This window comes from Boleophthalmus pectinirostris, unplaced genomic scaffold (assembly GCF_026225935.1).
Source record: "Boleophthalmus pectinirostris isolate CB_2022bp ecotype Guang Dong unplaced genomic scaffold, ASM2622593v1 HiC_scaffold_23, whole genome shotgun sequence".
Taxonomy (NCBI): domain Eukaryota; kingdom Metazoa; phylum Chordata; class Actinopteri; order Gobiiformes; family Gobiidae; genus Boleophthalmus; species Boleophthalmus pectinirostris.
The window spans coordinates 34794606-34820655 of NW_026571207.1; the positions used below are offsets into that span (position 1 = coordinate 34794606).

At 40.8% G+C, this 26050-nt stretch overlaps 1 protein-coding gene and 1 pseudogene across 3 annotated transcripts in view; both read right to left on the reverse strand.

Annotated features, from left to right (window-relative positions):
• ppargc1b (peroxisome proliferator-activated receptor gamma, coactivator 1 beta) overlaps positions 1–26050 on the reverse strand; it is a 247846-nt gene that overhangs the window by 14924 nt on the left and 206872 nt on the right. For all 3 annotated transcript variants that reach the window (XM_020919957.2, XM_055158969.1, XM_055158970.1), the window contains exons 4-10: positions 23984–24103; positions 14597–15614; positions 14098–14143; positions 7967–8031; positions 5639–6061; positions 3869–4112; positions 750–807 (exon numbers count right to left, since the gene is read on the reverse strand). In XM_020919957.2, the coding sequence (XP_020775616.2) occupies positions 750–807; positions 3869–4112; positions 5639–6061; positions 7967–8031; positions 14098–14143; positions 14597–15614; positions 23984–24103 (1974 nt within the window). The remainder of the gene's footprint in view (positions 1–749; positions 808–3868; positions 4113–5638; positions 6062–7966; positions 8032–14097; positions 14144–14596; positions 15615–23983; positions 24104–26050) is intronic.
• LOC129410770 (5S ribosomal RNA) lies at positions 22299–22416 on the reverse strand (annotated as a pseudogene).

Sequence of the window (26050 nt, forward strand, 5' to 3'; positions counted from 1 at the left end):
ACACTCTAGAGCCACATCAGCCTGTTTGACATTAGAATGTGTTTAATGCAGATTTGCGCAAGTATCACAGAAACAAAACTTAAAACTGCATGGCTAATTTACATAAAATAAGCAGAGAAAAGAAAAGAAAACAAAAAACGCTCTTGTGCACTGATGTGGTTCAGCTTCTACTAAAGGACACGACTCAGTGGAATATGAGTGTTGTTTCTGTGACAGAGGGATGTTGATGCTGAAGGTGAGTCTGTTCTGTGTCGCGATGTTTGCAGAGATCAGACATGTGCAGGTTTATCGCAGATGCGGCGAAAACGGGAATGAAAATTAGGCTACAATTCTTTGCGGGAGCGAGCGGAGCAGGACTGCACAGTGCGAGACTGTGTCCTAACAACACATAAAAACATAATATAATAAGGCAACTCGCGTACAGAAACAGTAAAGTTAGAGATTAAAAATAAGATTAACACGATTAAAAAACATAACGTGAGATTATAAAATTTCTAATTATGTCTGGGTAACAAAGTACAGTAACACTAACCCAAATAATAATCTTTGTGTACATTTTTTGTGAAGTCAAAGTTCACTAAGAAAATAAGTTTATAAAAGCTTGAGTAACCAGTTTTATTTCAAAAGTGGAGGCTGTGCAGAAGTTTCCAGAGAGTTCGGAGCGATGCAGTGAAGTGTACAAATGACAGCGCAGAAATAAACCAAATCTGAGCCCACTCAAAGCATCTGGGAGTGAAGGCACAGCTCACCTCATCAGACACGGACTCCTTCCTCTCCGCTTCATCCACGCAGACCTCAGAGTTCTCACTGAAACAAACGAGAGAGGGAGAGGATGTGACATGGGACTGAGCCACTCTGGGAGGAATATATGTAATGGAGATTTATGACAGCCATTGTGGTCGTGATTACATTTGCGATTTAGGTTTTAATAGTGGGATAATAGAGTTCACATTTCACAATTTAGTCCAGGAGAATTAACTTTTGAGAGAACTAATGAACGAATACGGAGCAGTTTGTTAAAGGTCCTATATTACACAAAATGGTTAGGAAATGTTAAAACGCTGTTAATACCAGAGGTGGGACCAAGTCGTCATTTTGCAAGTCTCATGTAAGTCTCAAGTCTTTGACCTCAAGTCCGAGTCAAGTCCCAAGGCAAGTCCATGTCGAGTCTTGAGTCACTGGCCCTTAAATCCAAGTCAAGTCCAAATCGTCTCCTTTGAGCTTCAAGTCACTTCAAGACTTTAAACCATAATACCAAATATAGCTTTGGTTTTTGCAATTTATAGGACTTTTAAACTAAACTGTACTTAAAAAGACATGGGGTTTTTATATGAGTATTTATTCAACAGTTGTAGAAATGCTGTTTTTTCCTTTTTGAACATCTTGGCAAGATCTTGTGTGAATCATTATGGTCAGAACAGAAAGAATTAACATTTAAAAGTGTTTAATATCAGTTATTTTGTCATGTAGTCTGCTCTGAAATGGAAGGATCATGTGCTCTGTAGTTCCCTCTGTTTTACTGCATTGTACTGTATATTACTGTAGTACATTTGAGGATACCACATCACAGTACTTCAGTTACATAAAAGTACCAAACAGAAGTGGGAGGGACATGTTCCAGTTTGTTCCTTTATCTACATTTATCAACCGTAAAGAGAAAAGTATTTCATAAAAACATAGTTTTTAGGAGAAGCATCAATTCTTATCAATTCTAATCACAGGCCTCAAGTCCAAGTCGAGTCCCAAGTCTTAGTCCATTTAACCCAGTCCTAAAAATAGTGACTCAAGTCTGACTCGAGTCCAAGTCACGACTTGCAAATCCCCCCTCTGGCTGTTACCTCCTCAAAAACATACTTTAAGTTGTGTTTTGTTTGAGTAACCCTTTATTATTAGTCTGTCTTCATCTCCACACCTCAAATGCTCAAATACAAAATGTTCGCTGCAAACTTGGGATGATTTAGGCAGTTAAAGGTTTCCTTTTTCGTCCTTCCCGTGGATCAAACCTGCCCATCGCCTTCGTCTTTCACTATTTTTCAATTCCGTTGGGAAGAGAAATAGTTTGAACAGAGGTTTGCAGTCACACACATCTGATTCCCTTTTGCATTTATGGAGTTCACAAACAAATTTCTCGAGCCGTTTTCCACTGTTAGAATCCAACAACCACACAATTAACGATGTTCGAATCCCAAAACTAAAATATGACAATATCAGAACCAGAAACAAAAGTGATATGGTTCAAAAGACTTGAAAAGATCGACTTTGACAATAGACGCATCCCACTGGGAAAACAAACATGGAGGATTGACGCTCACTTTTTAGGAAAATCCTTCTCAGTATGAATTGCGCAATGACCGGAAGTCTGAGATTCTTGATGCGTCTATTAAACACACCCTTTGTGATTTGCCAATTGCGACCGTCCAAACTGAGATTGAGTTCAGTTAAACCTACAGTGTCTACTAGAGCCAATGGCGCAATAAAGGACCAGTATTACAGGGTGCAGTTGAAATGTCAAAGAAACAGGAGCTAAAGTGGAGAGTGTGGAGGCTGTTGTCTTTTTATAGACACGAATAATGGCTGCAGTGAGACTCTGTGGCACACGGCGGAGTAATGAGCCAAACACACTCCGGAGCTGCAGCGCAATTTATAGAACATGTGTTTTCAGTGTCACCAACGTCTCCAGAAACAGACAGCAGCAGGGTCCAAAGGGGATATACTAGTACTTACTATTTCTGCTACTTATTTTGAATTTATTATTGCCATTTATATTTTTGTTCTCTGGTATTATTATTATTATTTTATATATTGTGACGTGTGAGCTGCGGTGTCCAAATAATTTCCCTCGTGGATCAATAAAGTTTGTCTAATTATAGAAATTTGGAAATACTATGAGTTTTTATTTGCTATATCCATAAATAAATCTTCTCTGTAGTGTACCAAATATCCACTGTCCCTCCTCTGTACCAAATATTCAACAGTATTTTTTGGTATATTTTACTAAATTATTTTGTTACAGCTACAGTTTTATTGTTTGTTCAGAGGAAGGAAACTCATTTATGCGAAACATTTGACATTTTCACAGTTTTGATGATTAAAATGTTTGTGTTTCATATGAACTTTGCACAAGACGTGGTTTAACAAAGACTTTTAGTATCACAGACATGATTTAGTCTTTATTTTACTTTTACTACACCAGGATTAAAACCAGGACTAAACCAGGATTAAAACCAGGACTAAAACAGGACTAAAACCAGGAATAAACCAAGACTAAACCAAGATTACACCAGGACTACAGCAAGAATAAAACCAGGAATAAACCAGGACTAAAACCAGGAATAAACCAGGACTAAACCAGGACTACACCAAGACCAAAACCAGGACTAAAACCAGGACTAAACAAGGACTAAACAAAGACTAAACATGGACTAACCCAGGAGTTCAGGACTAAACCATTTCCAAGGTCAGGACTAAAACCAAGATTAAAAAACAGGACTAAAACTAGGACTAAAAACCACAACTAAACCAGGTCTAAGCCAGGATTAAAAAATAGGACTAAACCGGACAGACTTTGGAGGAAAAAAATGTACTATTTTTTGTGTTAAATGGAGAAAAAAAAGACTAGGACTAAACCAGGACTGGGCCAGGACACAGCCATGATTTAGCCTTTATTTTCACTGATTTGTTTAGCTCCATTTTATCCCTTAAATACATAACTCATTTTATATTTTGTTACTGTTATATAACCGTTTTACGTTGCACAATACCCCCATAGTCATAGTTGGGGAGTTTTGTTCACTGGCAATGGCAATAAAGCTTAAAAAAATAATAAATAAATGAATAGTATACAGTATTAGTAGTATTAGTGTGATACCTGGAGTCAGTTTTGCTGGCTGGAGAGTCTGGGCAGACGTGCAGCGGTGGAGACGGGGACCTGGGCTCTGAGCGCTCGGTCTCCTCCTCGGACGCTGGGGGAGTGGAGGACTGACATTCTGAAGCAGGAGAAGGGGAGGCTTCCACGCACTCGTCCTGATTCTGAGGCTCCGATCTGGGCTCCTCGTCCGCGCTGATGTCCTCCTCCTGGGCCTTGGTCTCCGCCGACGCCTCCTCGTCCGCAGCTGTTAGAAATGGAGATGTGTTCGAGTTAAGAAATGCACTTTTGTCAAACAATACAATGTCAGTGATTTCTCTGCAATACCATATTTTCTGGGCTATTAGGCGCTTTGGATTATAAGACGCACTGTCATTAAATGGTCTATTTCTGAACTTTTTTCACAAATAAACCACACTGGACTTTAAAGGAAACACAACAGTGTGATGGGTGAGTGGTTTTGTTTGTTTGGTGCGTTCACGGTGACTCTGGGCTTTGTTCAGTTGTGGCGTGTAGGGAGGGTGTGTCTGGGACCAACGGATTGTCGGCGTGTTCGCAGTGACTCAGTTGTTCAGTTGTGTATAGAAGTGGCACATTGCACTCGCTTTTTCGGTTCGTTCCTCTGTTCCGTTCCTCGTCGGCGTGGAGTGATGAGTGTGGCTGTGGGTGTGTTTCGCTGTGCGGTCGCTGTCTGCTCTGTGTGTGTTTGTGTGTTCTGTGGGTGGTGCGGTTTGTTGGTTTACTGAAGTCGTGCTGGGACACCCGAGTGGATTCGTGTATAGGGCGCTCTGGATTGCGGGGCGCGCGGTCGTTTTTTGATGGGGGTAGAGGCTTAAGAGCTCGAAAAATATGGTACACTACACAACATCATAGTTGGGCCCGGTCAAGCAGAAGTAAACAGCAAGGCCAAAAATTCAAGTTAATGCATCTGATATAAAAATGTATTGAACAGATACATATGTACTCTAGACCATTTTTGGTTCTAAAGTTCCATACGTTTTAAACAGACCATGTATGAAACATGGAACAAAAATTATTTCTCAAATTTCTAAGACCTGCAAATCATGTCAATAAATGGATGTATTTCATCATATCTTGTGTTATTCCATCTTTGAACTGTTGATGAAGGTACAGGATTTTAAAAAAAAAAAAAAAAGTATTTAAAATGATAAAAAATTTGCTTGGAAGGACTGACATATTTTATAGAAATAGTTTCCTTTCATTTTGAAGTAATATTAAAGTATTCAGAAGAAAAAAGCAACAAATTATGTAAAATCCATGCACCTTCTACTTGTTTGCACAATTTTCCCTCTGTTACTTTTCCCTCCGTTACCATGACCTTTCTTCATAAAAAATCTCATGAGTCAAAAAGTAAGAGGTTTTTCAACCTAATCTTGTACCATATGGTAGAAAACTATATGAAGCAAATATTCAAACCAGTTTGTTAAGGATATGTAAGTGAGAACCAAGAGTTATCACTGTTTGGATTTATTGCCCAAAAAGTGCTGCATATTTCATTCCCTCCGTTACCGACATGAGTTTTTAAATTTTTTGTCAACAACTTGAAAGAATCTCACAGGTTTAACTTGACCCTGTTGGAGTGTAACTCTTTCCTACATTCTGATACTTTACTTATTTCAATAGTCCCTCTAGTTTCTGAATAAGAGACATTTGAATGTCAAAAATCTGCCTCTGTTTCCCTCCGTTACCACTTGACCAGACCCAACAGAGAAATCAGTTTGTTCAGATCTGCTTTCAACTGCTGTCACTCACACTCAGTCGTGCTCATGGCCTCCTCTTTCCCCGTCTGCGCCTGTAGCATGGCCCCTAAAATGGCGGCGCTGCGTTTCCGGCTCTCTCCCAGACTCAGCGCGCAGTAATCGTGGTCCCCGAAGCTCCTCTGCGTCTCTTCTCCGACCTGCCCCATCCTCCGCAGCTGCGCGTACAGCTCCGTCTGTTCGGGCTGCTTCCTGTTGGGGGCGCCGCGCAGCCAGGACGACGGTTTGGGGACGGCCGTGGAGGGGGAGGAGTTGTTGTTGTTGTTGCTGCTGGAGTTGGAGGCGGGGTTTATGGAGTCCCCGCCCCCTCCGCCGCCCTCACTTCCTGTTCCCGTGGTGGTGGTTTTGTTGCTGTCCGTGGGTTTGAAGAGCTCGTCCTCCACGGATTTGTGCGGAGGTGTGGTGGGAGGAGTCAAGCCTAAAACACGTCACAAAAATCATTCATGAGTAACAGAAAATAAATAATTTCCCTTGCAGCTCAATGACATTTGTCTAAGTCTAAAATACAGTAAAACACTGAACACATGCACCCACCAGGACTGGACTCTAAACCAGGAACTAAACCAAAACCAGGACTACCAGGACTAAACCAGGAACCAGGACTAAACCAGGACTAAACCAGGACTAAACCAGGACTAACCAGGACTCAGGACTAAACAGGACTAAACCACCAGGACTAAACCAGGACTACACCAGGACTACTAAACCAGGACTACCAGGACTAAACCAGGACTAAACCAGGACTAAACCAGGACTACACCAGGACTAAACCAGGAACCAGGACTACACCAGGACTACACCAGGACTACACCAGGACTAAACCAGGACTACACCAGGACTAAACCAGGACTAAACCAGGACCAGGACTAAACCAGGACTAAACCAGGACTACACCAGGACTACACCAGGGGACTAAAACCAGGACTACACCAAGACTAAACCAGGACTAAACCAGGACTAAATACAGTAAAAATCAATAAATGTATTTATTTATCTATTTATATATAAAGAGTCATATAAAGTATAATCATGGATCTATTGCACTTTTATAAAGATTAAATATATATATAAAGATTTTTTCCAGCTATTTGAGAAAAAAATCTAAGTACATATATTACACAAAAGGGCTGAATGATTTTAAGAAAAAAAATTGAACTGCTATTTTTCTGGCGATTTCATTGACAATTTTTTTCAAATCAAGATATAGTGCACATGAACATTTGCAAACATCACAGACATGTACTGATGATTTGACGCTGGACCGTTTGTGCACATTTATTTACATTTTACAGAAACAAAACTTAAAACCACATGGCTAATTTGCATAAACTATAAGCGCTGAAAAAAACAAAAACTGCTCGCTCCTTGTGCGCTGATGTGGTTCAGCTTCTGTCAGACTAAAGGACATGACTCAGTGGAATACGAGTGTTCTCTCTGTGACAGAAAATGTTCTGCTGATGGTGAGTCTGTTCTATGCTTCTATTGCGTTGGAAATGGTTCATGTTAAACTTTACACCAACGCCAAGTTTAAATCCACACCTCCTAATGTTGTGATGGTGAATTACTTCGTGGTGCAAAGACCTCGACGCAGACCCATAAATTAAAAACGACGGTGAGTGTGCACTGCAATCGACGCAGAACTAAACTTCGCCATTCAAATTGGGCTTTAGGAGCACTGCAAAAAAAAAACACAGCGTTGGCGCTCCCAAAGTCGTGTTGTTTGAGTTCGTGACTTTCGGTCCAAACGATAGATTGTTCAGCCCTATTACACAATGTGAGTCACTTCTAATGTTCAGCTTTTCAATTCCTCTATCAGTAAAAACATGTGGTTTGTAATGCTGATGTATTCTTAATTACAAAAAAAACACTGGACAGTTGTTTGTTATAATTTAGTGTTTTGATTCTGAAGACTATTATCCAATCAGAAAGCAGAATCTACATTTTATCAGATCTAAACCTGGGCTCAACATGGCCTAAAATGAGACTAAACTATGGATACAGTATAGATCTAAATAATTATTAACCCAAAGAAGAAAATGAATAAATTGTCTCTAGATAAAACAAATAATATCACACTGATTTAGAGTTAACTATCCTTTAGAGCTGTTGCCATGGCGATTATCAATTCAGAACAAAATATTTTATGTTCCAAATGGGCAAGTGTCGTTCCGCAGTATTGTATTGTTTTATGTTAATTCGGTGAAGAAGAATATTTAGTGAACTTTTTTTTTTTACACTTTTAAAACATTTCATGAAGTGGAATCTGAGTTTTAAAAGGTTTGATTGCACTGGACAAAGTCGGGTCTTAATTGCATAAAAGTACCTGCTGTTCCACACAGGTCCACGCTGAGAGTCGGCTCAAAGGGCTTGGTGCTGTACTGAGACTCTCTGAAGGAAGAGACAAAGAGAAACTTAAATTAGGCTCAAAACAATAGCAGCTTTGACAACACAAGAGACAGAGATGTGCAGGTATGAGGTTTGGAAAGGGGAAGTCTACAGCCAATCCTCTGTCAGTAAAAACATGTGGTTTAGAGCAGAGTTCAGACTTTGGAGGAGGAAATTTGATTATTTTTTGTGTTAAATACAGGAAAAAAAAGGCCAGGACTAAACCAGGACTATGTCAGGACTAAACAAGGACTAAATCAGGACTAAATGAAGACTATGCCAGGACTAAACCATGGCTAAATCAAGATTACACCAGGACTACACCAGGACAAAAACCAGGACTAAACCAGGACTAAACTAGGACCACGCCAAGACTAAACCAAGACTAAACCAGGATTAAACCAGGACTACACCAGGACTACATCAGGACTACACCAGGCCTAAATCAGGACTAAACCAGGACTAAAACCAAAACTTAGCAGGACAACACCAAGGCTACACCAGGATTAAAACCAGGACTAAACCAGGACAACACCAGGACTAAACCAGGACTACACCAGGACTAAAACCAGGGCAACACCAGGACTGAACCAGGACTAAACCAGGACTACACCAAGACTAAAACCAGGACTAAACAAGAACTACACATGGACTAACTCAGGAGTCCAGGACTAAACCATTTCCAAGGCCAGGACTAAAACCAAGATTAAAAAACAGGACTAAAACTAGGACTAAAACAAGCGGAAACTACAACTAAACCAGGATTTAAAAATAGGGCTAAACTGGACAGACTTTGGAGGAAAAAAATTGACTATTTTTTGTGTTAAATGAAGAAAAAACTAGGACTAAACAAAGACTAAACCAGGACTAAACCAGGACTTAAACCAGGACTAAACCAGGACTATGCCAGGACTAAACCAGGACTTAAACCAGGATTTATACTTCCAGATGCCCAACTTTGTGTTTCTTGGGTTTCTTCATGCTGGCATCACATCACCTTAAACTCATGATATACTTCTGCTCTTTTCCCATGTTTCGCTCCTTTTAGTCCTCAAATACAGATCTATTTTTAGCTCATTACCAGCGCTTTAACGTCGTCCATAAAAGGCCGTGAGTGTGGAGCTTATTTCCAAATCATAAAGCACGTTTTTCAGCTGAGGTCGACTGAATTTGAATCACATCCCTCTATGTAAATGTAACTGGCATTTCTCCATTACTCTCCATGTCTTATCACACTGAACACATGCACCACCCTCTCCCCGCCAAACCAGGACTAAACCAGGACTAAACCAGGACTAAACAAGGGCTAAACCAGGGCTAAACCAGGACAACACCAGGATTAAACCAGGGCTAAACCAGGACTACACCAGGACTAAACCAGGATTAAACCAGAACTAAACCAGGATTAAACCAGGACTACACCAGGATTAAACCAGGACTACACCAGTGCCAAACCAGGACTAAACCAGGACTAAACCAGGACTAAACCAGGGCTAAACCAGAACTAAACCAGGATTAAACCAGGACTAAACCAGGGCTAAACCAGGATTAAACCAGGACTAAACCAGGGCTAAACCAGGACTAAACCAGGACTAAACCAGGACTAAACCAGGGCTAAACCAGAACTAAACCAGGATTAAACCAGGACTAAACCAGGGCTAAACCAGAACTAAACCAGAATTAAACCAGGACTAAACCAGGGCTAAACCAGGACTAAACCAGGGCTAAACCAGAATTAAACCAGGACTAAACCAGGACTAAACCAGGACTACACCAGGACTAAACCAGGACTAAACCATGGCTACACCAGTACTAAACCAGGACTAAACCAGGGCTTCACCAGGACTAAACCAGATCAAAACCAGGACTAAATCAGGACTAAATCAGGACTAAACCAGAACTAAACCAGTACTAAACCAAGACTAAACCAAGACTAAACAAGGACTAAACTGGGACTAAACAAGGACCACACCAGGGCTTGATCAGGACTAAATCAGGCCTGAACCAGGACTAAAACGTGACTTAACATGAGCTAAACTCTTAAGCGTATTTATAGTACAATCATAAATATTGCAAACCAGGACCAAAATAAAAACGGGAGTAGTCCGGACCAGAACTAAACCAGGACCAGAACAAGTATTTTGGCTCTAGATTTGAAAGAAAGTGAAATATCAAATGTTTCAAAGGAAGATTGAATTTGGAGATGGACAAAAGCCAGCGAGGTTTTTATACAAGAAAAACAGTGAAGCACGACTTGGAGGAGAGCCATTTTGGGAGGCGAAATTAAATGAGAGGTTAATTTAGAAAAGCAACAATACGTCTGGAGCAAACACAAGTGAATATGAAAGAAACAGACTCCAATTCATTACCGCGGAAAACATCCTGGACAGACTCAGATACTGGAAATTCAATACACTCTAAACACCACTGTGAAAAGTTTATGTCCAAAATCAGTAGTACGGTCATATCACTAACATTTCAAAGTCAGTTTTGATATTAAAGCTGCACTGTGTCGCTTTTCTTGCAGAGAGTCCACCACCTGCTTGACTCACAGATCGATTATTCACAGTAATAGTTTTCGTGGTAGTTTTTAGGAATACAAATGTACGGAAGCCGAGAGGGGTCACAACAAACGCAAACGCCGCAACAAATACAAATGTGACAGCACAACAAAAAGCCACAACAAACCAAAAAAAAGCCACAACACACCAAAAAAAAGCCACAACACACCAATAAAAGCCACAATGGAAGTGACCGCGGGACTCTATTTTCCGACGGACCGATCAAGCGGCAAGTGAAGAAGAAGAACTACAGCGTGAAAAGTAAAGGAACAGAGAAGTTGTAAACGTAAGTAAAAGTCATTTATTGTTTTATCATTATTCGTTTCACGTTGTAGTTCTACTTCTTCACTTGCCGCTTGATCGGTCCGTTGGAAAATAGAGTCCCGCGGTCATTTCCGCTTTTTTTGGTTTGTTGTGGCTTTTTGTTGTGTTGTCGCATTTGTATTTGTTGCGGTGTTTGTGTTTGCGTTGTGATCCCTCTTGGCTTCCGTACAAATGCCTATAACTGAATAGAAGCAAGATATACATGTTTAATGCCGTGCTGTGGAACATCCAAGGCAAAGCAATAACATCACCATGGAGACAAGCAGACAGCCGACCCTCCACCTGAAAAGTTACACAGTAGGGTTGGGCGGTAATACGGTATTACAGTACACCGCCGTATCAAAAAAAATAGCAGCGGTATCAGTTTCATTATCATCATTAAAACAAAAATCTGCAGTGCATAAGGACCAGATATAATATTATCATTTACTGATATCTAAATTTGTTTGCGCAGCACAAATTAATGTGTGGTTGTATTTACAGTTTAATGCGATCACGATTTAAAACTAATAGTGTCTATAATGTTTCTTGGGGAGATGACGTTCGATTAGTTTCATTCCGCTGTCACGTGATGCTCATAAAAAAGACCACGACAAGACGGCAAGTCTGGCTGCAAGAGAGCTGGTCCCCTCCAAAAATACTAGTACTTCTGCAATTTGGCAGCATTTTGGCTTCAGGTGCATATTTCTTTACGTTTTACATAAAAGAAACTTAAAACCGCATGGCTCATTTGCATGAACTGTAAGCGCTGATAAAAACAGCTCACTTCTTGTGCTGCTGATGCGGTTCAGCTTCTGTCGGACTAAAGGATACGACTCAGTGGAAGATATTTTTTCAGTGGAATATATTATATTATTTCTCCCCTCCTTGAACCGTCACCTTATCGTGGTAGAGGGGTTTGAGTGCCCGAATGATCCCTGGGAGCTATGTTGTCGGGGGCTTCATGCCCCTGGTAGGGTCACCCAAGGCAAACAGGTCCGGGGGGACGGGTCAGACGAAGAACGGTTGCAGAAGCCGTATATGAAGATGTCCACTCAGAGGCCAGCGACGTCGCCTGGATTGGCATCACCGGGGCCTCACCCTGGAGCCAGGCCTGGGATGGGTGCTCATCAGCGAGCGCCTGGTGGCCGGGCCTAGCCCGAAGGAGCGACGTGGGGCCGTCCTGATGTGGGCCCACCACCCGCAGGAGGATCCATATGGGGCCGGTGCAGAGAGATCTGGGCGGCAGTCGACGGCGGGGGCCTCGGCGACCAGATCTCCGGACATGGAGACTAGCTCTGGGGACATGGAATGTCACCTCGCTGGGGGGGAAGGAGCCTGAGCTTGTGCGGGAGGTTGAGCGTTACCGACTAGATATAGTCGGCCTCACCTCCACGCACAGTTTGGGCTCTGGAACCCAACTCCTTGAGAGGGGCTGGACTCTCCATTTCTCTGGCGTTGGCCGCGGGGAGCGGCGGCGAGCTGGTGTGGGCCTGCTCATTGCCCCACAGCTCAGCCACCGTGTGTTGGAGTTCACCCCGGTGAACGAGAGGGTCGCGTCCCTGCGCCTTCGGGTCGGGGACAGGTCTCTCACTGTGGTGTCGGCCTACGGGCCGAACAGCAGTGCAGAGTACCCGGCCTTCTTGGAGTCCTTGGGAGGGGTACTAGACAGTGCACCGACCGGGGACTCCGTTGTTCTCCTGGGGGACTTCAACGCCCACGTGGGCAATGACAGTGACACTTGGAGAGGGGTGACTGGGAGGAACGGCCTCCTTGTTCTGAACCCGAGCGGTGTTTTGTTATTGGACTTCTGTGCTAGTCACAGTTTGTCCATAACGAACACCATGTTCGAGCACAAGGGTGTCCATAAGTGCACGTGGTTCATGTTTTAACTTTTCAGAGATTATGGACCTGGCTCCACTGCATGTGTGTAATTCACCCTACGCGAGCGTAAAAACTGAAACTTTTGGACGCCCAACCTTATTACACAGTGCACCTTTAAGAAATTGGCCAAATACCAATTTTTATACCAGTAAAAACACAATTTTATCTATCCAAAATAATAGTAGCTTCTTTAATATTACCATACAGCCTTGTACTAGTTCTCAAAGACCTCAAATAACACATATTACTCTTTCTTGTGGCTTTAAACTTTTTAAACAGATCTTTGGTCACTTGTTGGCAATGGCTCGTCCCATGTAACCAATAAATAATTTTAATAATATTTCCAACAGCGTGCCTGGGCCTTTTTTGACCACTTTTTAAAAATCTATCACAGTATGTTTTTATACTACATGCACGGTCATCTTCACCATTTATCTTTGGTCACCTTGGGATGAGAATTTCACATTTTCTAACTTAAAATAATGTGTACATTTGAGGAGCAGATTATTCACCTCTGTTTTGAATGAGGTGTTAGGTGTTAGAGCTCCTTCTGCTGTCAGAAACAGGAAAACAAATTGGCATAATAAAGTAATGAACTTATCTTTGGGGATTGCTATGTTTAGTAGCATGTGTTACACAATTTGACCCTAGAACAAGTCTGGTGATGGTTTATGAACTTATAAACTGCAGGACAAGTTCAGAGTTTTATCTATGATGCAACAATCTAGATAAAAGCCTATGTTATATTTGACCCAAAGTGCACAGACAGGACAAGTTCTAGTAAATTCCATATTTGTGTGTAAAAAGGAAGAATAAACTCAGGTAATATAATACAGTATACATCCTTTATAATACCAATAAAATAATTTGTTGACTAATAAAAATATTGGTCAACCAAAACTCAGGGTTTCCACTTTTTTTCACTGACAAAATTTCAAAACTTTTCCATGAATTTTTCATGACCTAAAGTGAATTTTCAATGACTTTGCAGCACCTACGTGTGTAGAATTGATCAGACTTTTAGAGCTTAATATGAAATGTTAACTCTTTCCACTCACCTTATGGTTTGGGATTATAGTTTTGAACATTCAAAATCCTGTCAGTGCATTTATTGTCGTCTCTTTTAAACAAAAGGTGCAAACGTTCAGAAATAATCAGAATACCCTCATGAGAACTTAAGAGAACTTATGTAGTTGCGTGAAAGAGATACTAAAATTCCAGGATTTCCATGACCGTGGGAACCCTGAAGACTTGATGGATGAACCATAATAATTATTATTTCTACGTTACACAGTTGTAGTTTGAGTAAAGTAGAGCTCACCCTGTGGACTTGGGGTTCAGAGGCAGACAGAGGCAAGCTCGCTTCTCTGGAATCACAAAATCAGGACATTTTAGGCCATTCACAGCAGAAGAAGAAATATTCAGGGGCCTATATCATAACACTAAAACATTACTTCACATCAAAATATTATTAATAAGGTAGGTATAAAGGTATGATTCAGTAACCTTATAAATGTTAAAGATGGAGAGGGCTACCAGGAATGTTTTGTTTCTTTTTTTTTTTTTTAAACACACTTCATGTTTCGGTATACTTTTTGGAATATAAACAGAATTGAAATTACGTATTTTTGGATCATATTGTGACCTGTATTACCAATTCATCTTGACATCCCTAAAGCAGAATATGAAAAAATAAAAATAAATAAATAAAGCAGATGTGTGTTTAAATAAGGAATAGTATCCAAACCAAGTTGTAGTTGTGTTAGCAGTTTGGACCCTTGAAGCTTGTTTGAAGATTGGACTGTGTGTAGAGTTCATACCACTGTGGCAGCACGGTTTGGTCGGCTCCGTCGCCATGGTGCTGCTGTCCGTCGCCGTGAGCACCGTCTCCGCCGCTGAAGTCTCTGGAGCTTGCGTCAGCTTCACCGTTAACTTCCCCTCGCTTCTGTCCTCCCTCTTCTCCACCGCGATTGGCCGGGCGGGACGATGTCTTTTGGCGAAACGACTCGGAAAAGAAGCCAAACGCCGGGACCTCCGCACCGAGAACGATCCACTGTCCTCCAGAACGACGTCCTGGGATATATCCGTGGAAGAGCTACTCCTGTCCGGGGAGGAACTGTCAGCTTTGGGGGCGGCGGTCGAACTGGAGCTCGGCGCTGTTTTAGCCTGGGTAGTTGTAGCGCTGGCCCCCCTGTTTGGGCTGGAAGATTGGACGTAGGGCGGGCTGTGCAGTCTGTAAGGCTTGCTCACATCGTAGGAGCTAGTTTGCTGCAAGAGCTCTCGTAAAAGTGAGTTGGCTTTGACCTCCCGTCGCCGCGCAAACGGGATCCTCTTGGGGTTCGCGTTAGCATTAGCAGTCCCGCTCGCGTGCCCCGTCGACAGGCTAGTCCCGGGCGTAGCCACAAGCACAACGCGCGTGTGAGAGTTCGTTTGGGTGGAGGTCTGGGCGCGAGATCGGTTCTTTTGAGCGTCTCTGTCTCTGCGCTCCCACCCGCCGTGCTGTTTACGTGAAGGGAGACAGTACGTGTGCATGTACGTGATGAGATCCACCACGGACTGCAGCTCCTTCTCCGAGCTGAACTGCGGTTTCGGCGGGTCGACCTGGGGCTGGGGCTCCGCGCTGGCTGCGTCGATCTCGCTGCTGGAAGAGTCGTCCTCCTCTTCCTCCTCGGACTCGCTCTCCTCCTCCTCTTCCTCCTCCTCGTCGTCCTCGGACACGGGCGCGGCGGTGTCCTGGTTGCCGCGGTGGCCAGAGGTGGTGAGGTGGCGGTGGAGCTCGGTGCAGAGGCGGCCGGAGGGGCGGACCACTCGGGGTTTACGCTCCAGAGGGAGGTCGATCTGGACAGACAGAGAGGAGAGACATTTCAGTTTCAAAAGTTACATGTTCATACAGCGTAAAGATGAAATTGTGTTGCCAGGTTGTGTTCACGTGACATTGCAGAATCCCTAAAGTTTAAACTGAGTGGAGGACAGTTCAGACTTCTCTGGTGGAGTTTGCTGTAACTGTCAGAATGCAGATTTGCTGACTTGGTTTAAGGTTCATCTCTCTGTAATTACTGAGTCTATTATTCATCTTCAAATACATGATTATTGTCAGTTGAAAGAATCCAGTCCTTAACAAATAATGATAAGGTTCAACATTTGTGGATTATTTCTTTCAAAAACAGTGAATCTCCAATAGTGTTACAAAGCCTGAAAGTATGACTTCTGCAATTTCTAGAAAATGAACACAGCCCATTGCATCCTCAACAAAACAAAAGACAAAACATTTGACCAGGAGTGTAGTGGGCGTGGTGCACAGGGGTACGCAGTCCACCCACTTCTCCTGACGTGAGATATAAAAGAATAACAAATATAAAATATCCCACAACTTAAATGTCAAACCGGAGCTACTGGCAATGATGAAAACACGCCACCAGACCAAGTTACAGTTCAAATCTGTGGACCCTGTCCCCCAGTGAGCATGAACATTTTTCAAGGTGATTTTAGAATGAAAACACCAGCAAATAATAAATACTAAACAGGTAAGTTCACTGGGAATAGTTACACAGTGGTGTGGTAATACTTGTGGTGCAAAATGCAAACCAAAAGATGAACAAATATTCTGGGATCACATTGAAATCACCTCATTTCTGGTACACTGAATAATACATGTCTGCAAATCCAGCGAGTCTGCAGATACTGAACCTGCTGAGTCAAAGCAGTGATTACACCAGATCTATAACCAAAGCGAGCCAAAACAAAAAGAGCCAACACAGCCAAAGGTTTCAATATAGTGACAAACTGCACTATATATTATAACATATGTATCTAGTTTAGTTGCTGTACAGTTGTAGGGAGTATTATCTGTTACACAAGGGTGACTTGTTGTACATTTGTTGGTATATATATATATATATTTTATATATTTATATATAATATATTCTAAGCTACTGTATTTCACAAGAACAACAACAAATGTACGTCAAAGGTGCACTATGTAACTTTTCTGACACGCTTGTCTCCATGGAGCTATTATTGCTTATCTGTCCAAGCAAATATATCTGTCTGTATTTTTTTCAACTGCAGGCATTTTCATTGTTTAAAGTGACCTATTGTGCAAAATTTGCTTTACAGAGCTTTTAACCATGTTATAGCTGTTTCCTCTTCTCATTTACCCTCTTGAAATTGTATTTAGAATGATTCACGCATGACTGAGTCATCTTTATTCTCCTGTATTCAAGATATCATTGCTCTGATCAGCCTGTTTTCACTGACACCAGTACACAACCGCTGCTCTGTACTTTGTTCTTCAACTCAATTTTCTTAATCATACATATCATACATACAGCAGCACTGCATAGTCATTTTGGTACAAATAAAAACAAAAAATATATTTGCTAGTTTGATGTCCATTGCTATCACACCACAGATATCCACTGGAGTTGCCAACAGCTGCATGGCACAGCTCATAAGTCAGATCTGTTTCTTTTATTAAGTCATTTTAGATCAATATTGTGATCTGAAAAGCACAATATGTCTTCTTTAAAAAAGCCAAGAAAAACCTGCATTCTTATTATAACTGTCCAGAAAAGTTCCACTTTTTGGGGGAAAGAAAAGTTGAGAACAGTGATGATGATGAAGTCTCTCACTCATGACTGTAACTCATTAAACTTAATTGTTTTTGTTTAATTGATTTTCCCCAACAGCATCGCTCCATTTTTCTCATTACTTTGCAATAAGATGCTCACATACCTAAAATAGACAAACCAAAATAAGACTGCACCATTTGGGGGGGGGAAATCCATTTGTAATTTGTCTGTTTTGCAATATATATTTAAAAAGTTGATTTTTGTTCAGAGCGTGCATTATAAACAACTTCAGGAGTGTTAACATTTGAGAGAAGACTGAAATATGAACTAATAAACTATTATAAGAATGTAGGGTTGTCAAAAGTATCAAAAATCTGATACTAATCGATACTAAAACCAGTATCGAAACTAGATCCTCATTTGAGCAGGTAAAGATACTAAAATAGCCACATTGACAGGATAGAAACCTTTCTATCATTTAATGTTGAAAATCACATGTTATTGTCTAAAGAACAAGTGTTTTTATTATCATTGTGGTATCAGAATCAGAATTGAGTATCCTGTCTATTCCTTAGTATCAAAATCAAGTTTGAAATTTCAGCATCCTGACAATACAAGAATCCCATGCACTTCAGAACATGTTTGTAAAGTTCTAAACAACACATCCAATAAGATATTTTCAGTGTTAAAAGACAAAATATTTACTTCTTTGCTGAGACATTCTAATATCGAATTGCAGCCTTTGCGATTTGATAAGTGCACCAAATCAAATTGTGATTTTTATTCTAGGACTGGGAATCGTAGGGTCCCTCGCAATTCGATACGATACATGGCTCACGATACGATATTATCACGATATGGCGACGCATGTGATAATCGATATATTGCTGTTTTTTTAAGGTCCCTCACGATTCGTTAAGATACACGATACATGGCTCATGGTAAAATATTATCACAATATGGCGATACATGTGATAATGATATATTACTGCTTTTTAAGAAACAAATACTTTTAGCAACAATATTTCCTTGTTAAATCACCACTTGTGCAACATTGATATGAAATGTTTTTTTTAAACAACACAGCAGATATGTCAAGTAGGGATGGGCATGATTAGTCGATTAATCGATAATTGATCATTAAGAATTACGTTCATTTTAATTTTAATCGAATGTAGGTTGCTGTGTGTAGTGTGACCAAACAGGTGTGTACATGTGTCTCTCTGCATCAGAAGGAGCGAGACACAAACAGTGGGTCAGTCTGCAACGTGCTGAAGCGCAAATGCATATTTAACGATGACTTGTACAAGAAATTCCACGCTTTCCATTGCGTTCGGGACAAGTGTGAGTCCATGTGCACAGTGTATAAAGCAGCACATATGTTTCAGTGTCCAGTGGGAAAAAGTTTTGCCAGGTGAGAGTCGCTCAGTGTCGATGACGAGTCCCCACCTCCCTCCCCCCGTACGGTGTCCTGGTTTGACAAATGCAAATATGGTCACACTAACCTGTATTCACCTGAGTCGTGTCCCATCAGTGCACAAGAGCTGTTTTTTTTCTTTGCTTAATTTATGTAAATTTGCCATGTGGTTTTAAGTTTTGTTTCTGTAAGAGTTGCGCAAAGCTGCATTAAACACATTATAATGTCAACCGGACTGATGTGGCTCTAGAGTGGTTACGGTTTATATGTCGTAAAGTGGAATTTATTTATGCAGATTAGTCGTGCAGATATAATAACGATGATAAATTTTAATATAAAAAATGTTAATGATTAATCAATAATCGATCATTAATTCTCTTGACGATCGATTAAGAAAACTTTATCAAATGCCCATCCCTAATGTCAAGTCTATCATCTAAACAAGTTTCTTTCCATCAAATAAGCAGCAAAACTGTAGTGCGGTCACAAAAAAAAAGTTGCTAAAAGATACCAAAAAATACTCTTGGCGAAATATCGAAACGGCAGCCCATGATAACGATACTGTATCAGCAAATTTAGTTCACTATATATTAGGGGTGTAACGATATCCAAGTCTCACGATACGATATCGTCACGGTATGAACCTCACAGCACGATATTTATTGAGATATCGTGGAAAAGCTCACGATATTGTGGGAAAGTTCACGATTAGGAATGTAACAATATCCAATTCTCTCTGTACGATATTTTCACGATATACATCTCACGGTACGATATTTACTGCGATATTTTGTGGAGGTTAATAAAACTGTTAATATGCTACTTTTTCCTCTTAAAATGCTTTGACAAGACTTAATCCAACGAACTAAGAATTAAAAGTGCTTAGAACTGTTATTTTTTCATGTTGTCTGCACTGAAATGGAGCAAAGGATCATGGTCTATGTAGTTTCCTCTTTTTCTTTAGCTATTTCTGCACCATAACTCTTAATTTAAGCAAAGAGAATTGTAATTTCATCTATTGTGATGGTCCACGATGTTACTGTGAGAACTTTGACGATACAATACAATATTTCAGTTATTGTTACATCCCTGCTATATATTGATTTTTGATATTTCGATATTTGTGCTCACCCCTTTTTGACTCCAGTGCGATAGAGTGGATTACAGAGAGAGAGACATGGAGGCGAACAGCAGGGTTTGTGTGGGTGATTCACTCTACAGCTGCGGTCCAAACGATGTATTTATTTTGTATTAGTCACATGGATGGAGTACGGAGCTGTCAGTCTGTAACGCTCACCATCTGCTCCCGCTGCTGGAGTGAAGACGAGCGCGATCCAAAGAGGTCAGAGGCACAAGATGGAGACCGGCCTAACCCAAACCACAGGGGCTCTATGTCAGGAAATAGGGCAGCACCACTAATCGCAAAACGAAGCTAAATTTTAAGTGTTTGTAATCAGTAAATCGCAAAGGCTGAAATTAGATTGAAACATAACATCTTTTGTATATTTTAGCAGCTCATACTTTAATTGACACTCGGATGCAAAGGCTATTGGACTTTTGAATGTATTATGCTATATTCTGATGACTTACTTTAGGCTGAGTTCTTCTCTTAAACAGAAAACACTCTGTTCCACCTTGCGATGTCATGTGGTAATACAGGAAGTGCTCCACACACTCTTCACTAGAATCATTTGTTTGATTTCAACCCTGGGATTGCACATCTCTACTTAAGTAAAGATAAAAAGGTAGCCAGTAACTTGAAAAGTACCGCGACGTGACATCACAAGGTGGATTAGAGCATTTTGAGCTTTGGAGATGCAGACAGACTAATAAAAAAAAAAAAGAGCTGAATTTGTGAATAAAATAAAACACAACTCCAGGTCTGTTTGTGAGGAGGTAACAGCATTATAACATGACTTAACGCTCACAAGGGTTGCGTTTGTGTAATATAGGACCTTAAAATTGTGTAAATGTAAAGAGACTTCTGATTTTAAAATATAAAACAATCTCCTCTGTACCATATACTCTCTGTCCTTCCTCTCGTATGAGAATTGGCCCTCCTCTATTTTCTATTATGTACTTATTAAAATGTATTGCCTTTGTTCTTATTGGGAAGTCCTTTTAAATTAAGTTATCAGCGTAGCATTGTTTTATTACACACCTGGGTGCTGTTAGACACTGTGCACCTGCTCAGATATCATCAGAGCCAACAGGGGACACAGCTCCTGTCTGCTGCACAGGGCCCAGGTGGAAAAAAACAAACTCGCATGCAAAATGGAAGCTAATTTAACCAAGAAAAATGACTACAAAGGACATTTTCAGAAGCTGTTTTTGGAGTTGCTTGGTGATTATGTAAGTATATGTTATCACTTTTATGTAGTAGTGGATAGAATATTATCACCAGTTTAGTCGAAGGGCCCATATGATACTATTTTCTGATCTATTCTTATGTAGGTTCCTCACCACAAACAGACCTGGAGTTGTCTTAGAGCAGAAAATTACCACTTTGCCCTGACGAAGACCATCTTGCTGGTCGAAACACGTTGGCGTCGCTTCATACAATAAAGGACTTTTAATATATTCAGTCGGAGTGCCTCGGGTTTGCACCTTACCTATTCTTACATTTTTCAGTAAGGGTAATTTTTTGTTCTAAGGCCACTGTTTAACCCCCGTAGAGCACCCATACTGCCATTTTTTACTCTTTAAAGACCCAGTGAAGCGCTCTACCTTTTTTTCTTCATCAGACCTGGAGTTGTGTTTTGTTTCATTCACACGTTTAAAACACAAATCCTGCCCATTTAGGCTGAGTTCTTCTCTCAAACAGAAAACATTCTTCCACCTTCATGTACACAGGACGTGCTCCACTGTGTTTTTAAACTCCACACACCTTCACTAGATTCATGACATCACAAGGCAGAACAGAGCATTTTGAGCTTTGGAGATGTAGACAGACTAATTAAAAAGGGTTACTCAAACAGAACAAAACGCAACTCCAGGTCTGTTTTTGATGACGTAACAAAGTTCTAATAATAATAATAATGCATCAGTTTTATATAGCGCTTTTTTGGACATTCAAAGACGCTTTACAGAGCATTATTCAGCATTATTCATTCACTCCATACCCAGTGGTGGTAAACTACTACTGTAGCCACGGAAGTGAGGCTGCCAATCTGCGCCATCAGCCCCTCAGACCACCACCATCACTCTCACACACACCACTTTCACACTTGGCAATGAGGGTGAAGTAAGTCTTTATTTATATAGCGCTTTTTCACAGACGTATGTCACAAAGACGCTTTACAGAGCATTATATAGGTTCATTATTCTTTTTCTCCACACCCGGTGATGGTAAACTACTATTGTAGCCACAGCTGCCCTGGGGCATACTGACGGAAGCGCGGCTGCCATGCCAATCGGCGCCATCGGTCCCTCCGACCACCACCATCACTCACGCACACATCACTTTCACACTTGGCAATGAGGGTGAAGTGCCTTGCCTAAGGAACAACAACAGTTTTTTTAATGACTGGTGCCCCCCTGTGGCTCCTGATTTTCCCAGCGGTCTCCCATCCAAGTACTGACCAGGCCCGACCCTGCTGAGCTCCTGAGATCTGACGGGATCAGGATTTGAAAAGCCGGTATGGCCACATGGCTCATAATAGGCGAGTTTCATTGTTGACAAAAGCGCGCGTTGCATGCTGGGAATGATTTTGGTCGGCGGCAAGAAACACTAATTCAACATGATGGACGGAGCGAGAAAGCACGTAAAGGGTATTGATCCTGGTTATTTATCCACTCTAACGGCAGAGGACCAAAGACGATTTGACCAGAAATTGGTCATAAGCATCGATGGACGAAAAATCACCCTTTTCAACCCCGACAAAAGGTGGACCAAACCAAATCTCTGGTCGGAATCGCGAACTACCTGGACAAATATTCACTTGGGCGATATCCACAATGACTTGGTGGAAACTCCTGGGCCATTCACAGCAGAAAAGATGAAAACCTCCAAGAGTCTCGATGTGTTGTTGAACTTGTTGGAGTCCACGGTTTGTTAGGATCTTCTACGTTTGCTCTGCGGATGTTTGAAAGCCGTTTAATTCACCGTTAGTGGTTCTTTTCACTCAGAATACGAAAAAGACATTTTCCTTCTTCCGTGCTTCTATTTGTTCATCCGATAATGCAGCAGGAATTTACCATTATCGGGGATAAATACGTGAGGTTACGCACTGTGTTTGACCGCTATCGTGTTTCTTGCCTCCGACCAAAATATTTCCCAGCATGCAACACGGGCTTTTAATAACAATGACGTCAGCTCAAACTCGCCTATATGGCTTAAAGCTCATAAACCCAATTTTGTGTAATATAAGAGCATAAATCCATAGATCTGACATATAACTTGGCATCGCCTGCTTGTCTCCTTGGAGATCGAAAAGTTTTATTTTGTAGTATTGTATGGTATTGTAGTGTAGTGTAGTAGACCAGCTGATGATGGATTCTCCACTAAAAAGTTGCACAGTGCACCTTTAAAACATCATAATCTTTGAGGATTTGTGTTAATTTTCTCTGATAAACTTGCATTGGTTAAATCTTCAGTTTCCTTAGTTTTAATATGCAGAATCTGATAAAAGGCAACACATATTAAGTTAGTTAAACGTGGATAGGAAAAACTATTGTGTATTTTATGTCGAAATAAACAGTCTCGGATAAAAGCCTGCAGCCCTGAACCACCCCTCACCCCCAACTGTGGAAGGAAGAGAAACATCCAATTCAGTTTGATCGAATCTGACAAAGACACAGGAGCCGAAGAGTCAACAGGCAACTACAAACCTGTTCATTCTCCAGCGTCTGCTCGGTGAAGGAGGCACGGAGTTTTAACTAGAATACAGGGTTAGTTTTTGTAATGATTTTTGATGTCTTGAGTCCATGTTATGTAGTTTTCATTCATGTTTAAAGAGCCCATATTATGTTATTTTCTGAGCTATGTTCTAATATTTCCTCATCACAAACAGCCCTGGAGTTGTGTTTTGTTTCATTCACATGTTTAAACACTCAAATCCTGCATAAGACTCATAATAGTCAATTTTGTGTAATATAGGACCTTTACATATTTGAGAAATTCTGGTTTAATAATCTGTCTACATCTCTAAAGCTCAAAATACTCCGTCTGGTACTAGGACTGGTTCTGCCTTGACACTGGTTCCGTCTGATGTACTTGCCTTGACCAGAGGCTTGACCAGTCGCTGGCTCCTGTTGCTATAGCGATGACTGTGGATGCCATCTTTGTTTGTGTCAACCCCTGTGGGCACGTTGGGAGGAGTCAGCAGGAGTTTCTTCAGCTGCAGAGGAGAAAGAGAGACTTTGTGAGAAACACTGTGACCTGGGCTCTGTATCTTCTGCATTAATCAGGTCTTTGAAAGCATTTTGAACACATTTGTTTTGCCATTTAACATCTCATAACTTTTAGACACGGTGTATGTCTGTGTAATCTCTCAGCAGGGTGAAGAGGCCAGTCTGCACACAGTAAGAAGACAGATTTTTTATGTATGTTATAGCCATAATTAAAATCTGTAATTGAATAAATGCAAGATATACAAAGGCCCGGTCAAGCAGAAGTAAACAGCAAGGCCAAAGATTCAAGTTAATGCATCTGATATAAAAATGTATTGAACAGATACATATGTACTCTAGTTTATGAAACTGTTGACCTTTTTTCTGTACCATTTTTGGTTCTAAAGTTCCATATGTTTTAAACAGACCATGTATGAAACATGGAACAAAAATTATTTCCCAAATTTCAGAGACCTGCAAATCATGTAAATAAATGGATGTATTTCATCATATCTTGTGTTATTCCATCTTTGAACTGTTGATGAAGGTACATGATTTTAAAATATATATATTTAAAATGATAAAAATTTGCTTGGAAGGACTGACATATTTTATAGAAATAGTTTCCTTTTATTTTGAAGTAATATTAAAGTATTCGGAAGAAAAAAACTGACAAATTATGCAAAATCCTGCACCTTCTACTTGTTTGCACAATTTTCCCTCCGTTACTTTTCCCTCCGTTACCATGACCTTTCTTCATAAAAAATCTCATTATTCAAAAAGTAAGAGGTTTTTCAACCTAATCTTGTACCATATGGTAGAAAACTATATGAAGCAAATATTCAAACCAGTTTGTTAAGGATATGTAAGTGAGAACCAAGAGTTATCACTGTTTGGTTTTAATGCCCAAAAGTGCTGCATATTTCATTCCCTCCGTTACTGACATGAGTTTTTAAATTTTTTGTCAACAACTTGAAAGAATATCACAGGTTTAACTTGACCCTGTTGGAGTGTAACTCTTTCCTACATTCTGATACTTTACTTATTTCAATAGTCCCTCTAGTTTCTGAATAAGAGACATTTGAAAGTCAAAAATCTGCCCCTGTTTCGCTCAGTTACTGCTTGACCGGACCCACAAGTTTAATGTCATACTATGGAATAATCCAGACAAAGTACCATCTCCATGGAGACTCGCAGGTGATGGACTCCCCCTCACCTCACCAAAAACGTTACTTAGTGCCTCTTTAACCAGATCCAAATTAAACCAATGCAAACTTGAAATGACTCTAAAGTATGTGTGTACTGCACCTCCTCCTGTACCTCACCTTCTGCCTTCATATTTGTAATATATTGCATTTAATATGTTTCAATAGTACCAAAATGACTACGCGACGCTGCTGAATCAAGAAAATACAATAGGAGAACAAAATTACAGTGGCCGACGGGGGCCAAACACACTGCAACGGCCCAATGACTCTCAGTTAGAGAAAACAGCTTAAGTATAGAAACGATGCAAATTCACAAACTCAAACACAAGTTTAAATGAGGTGCAAACAAAGACAAATGTATCATCATCAAATGCGCTGCAAATAGAGAAATAATGCAAAGACAAAATTATGGAAACCAAGAAAACACCTGCTTATTTTATTGTATATCACGCCAGACTTTACAAGGCGACACTTTTGCATGTTTAGCCATTACAATAATTTGTTCGCTCTGTAGTTTATAGTTTATAGTTTATAGCCAGTTGGCTGTTTTCTGTCTCTCTCACAGGCAAAGTCTTTCTCTCTCTCCATCCGGTGTGTCTCTCCATTAAGCTGTTACACTGAGAGCGCCCCCTGCAGGTCTGAAGCACTTCCGTTGTAGTGACTCTTTATGCAGCATTTTTCGTTTGCAGTGGTTTTATTGGTTTTTGATCGTTTTGTGCTTTCGCATCGTTTCTCTATTTGCGGTAA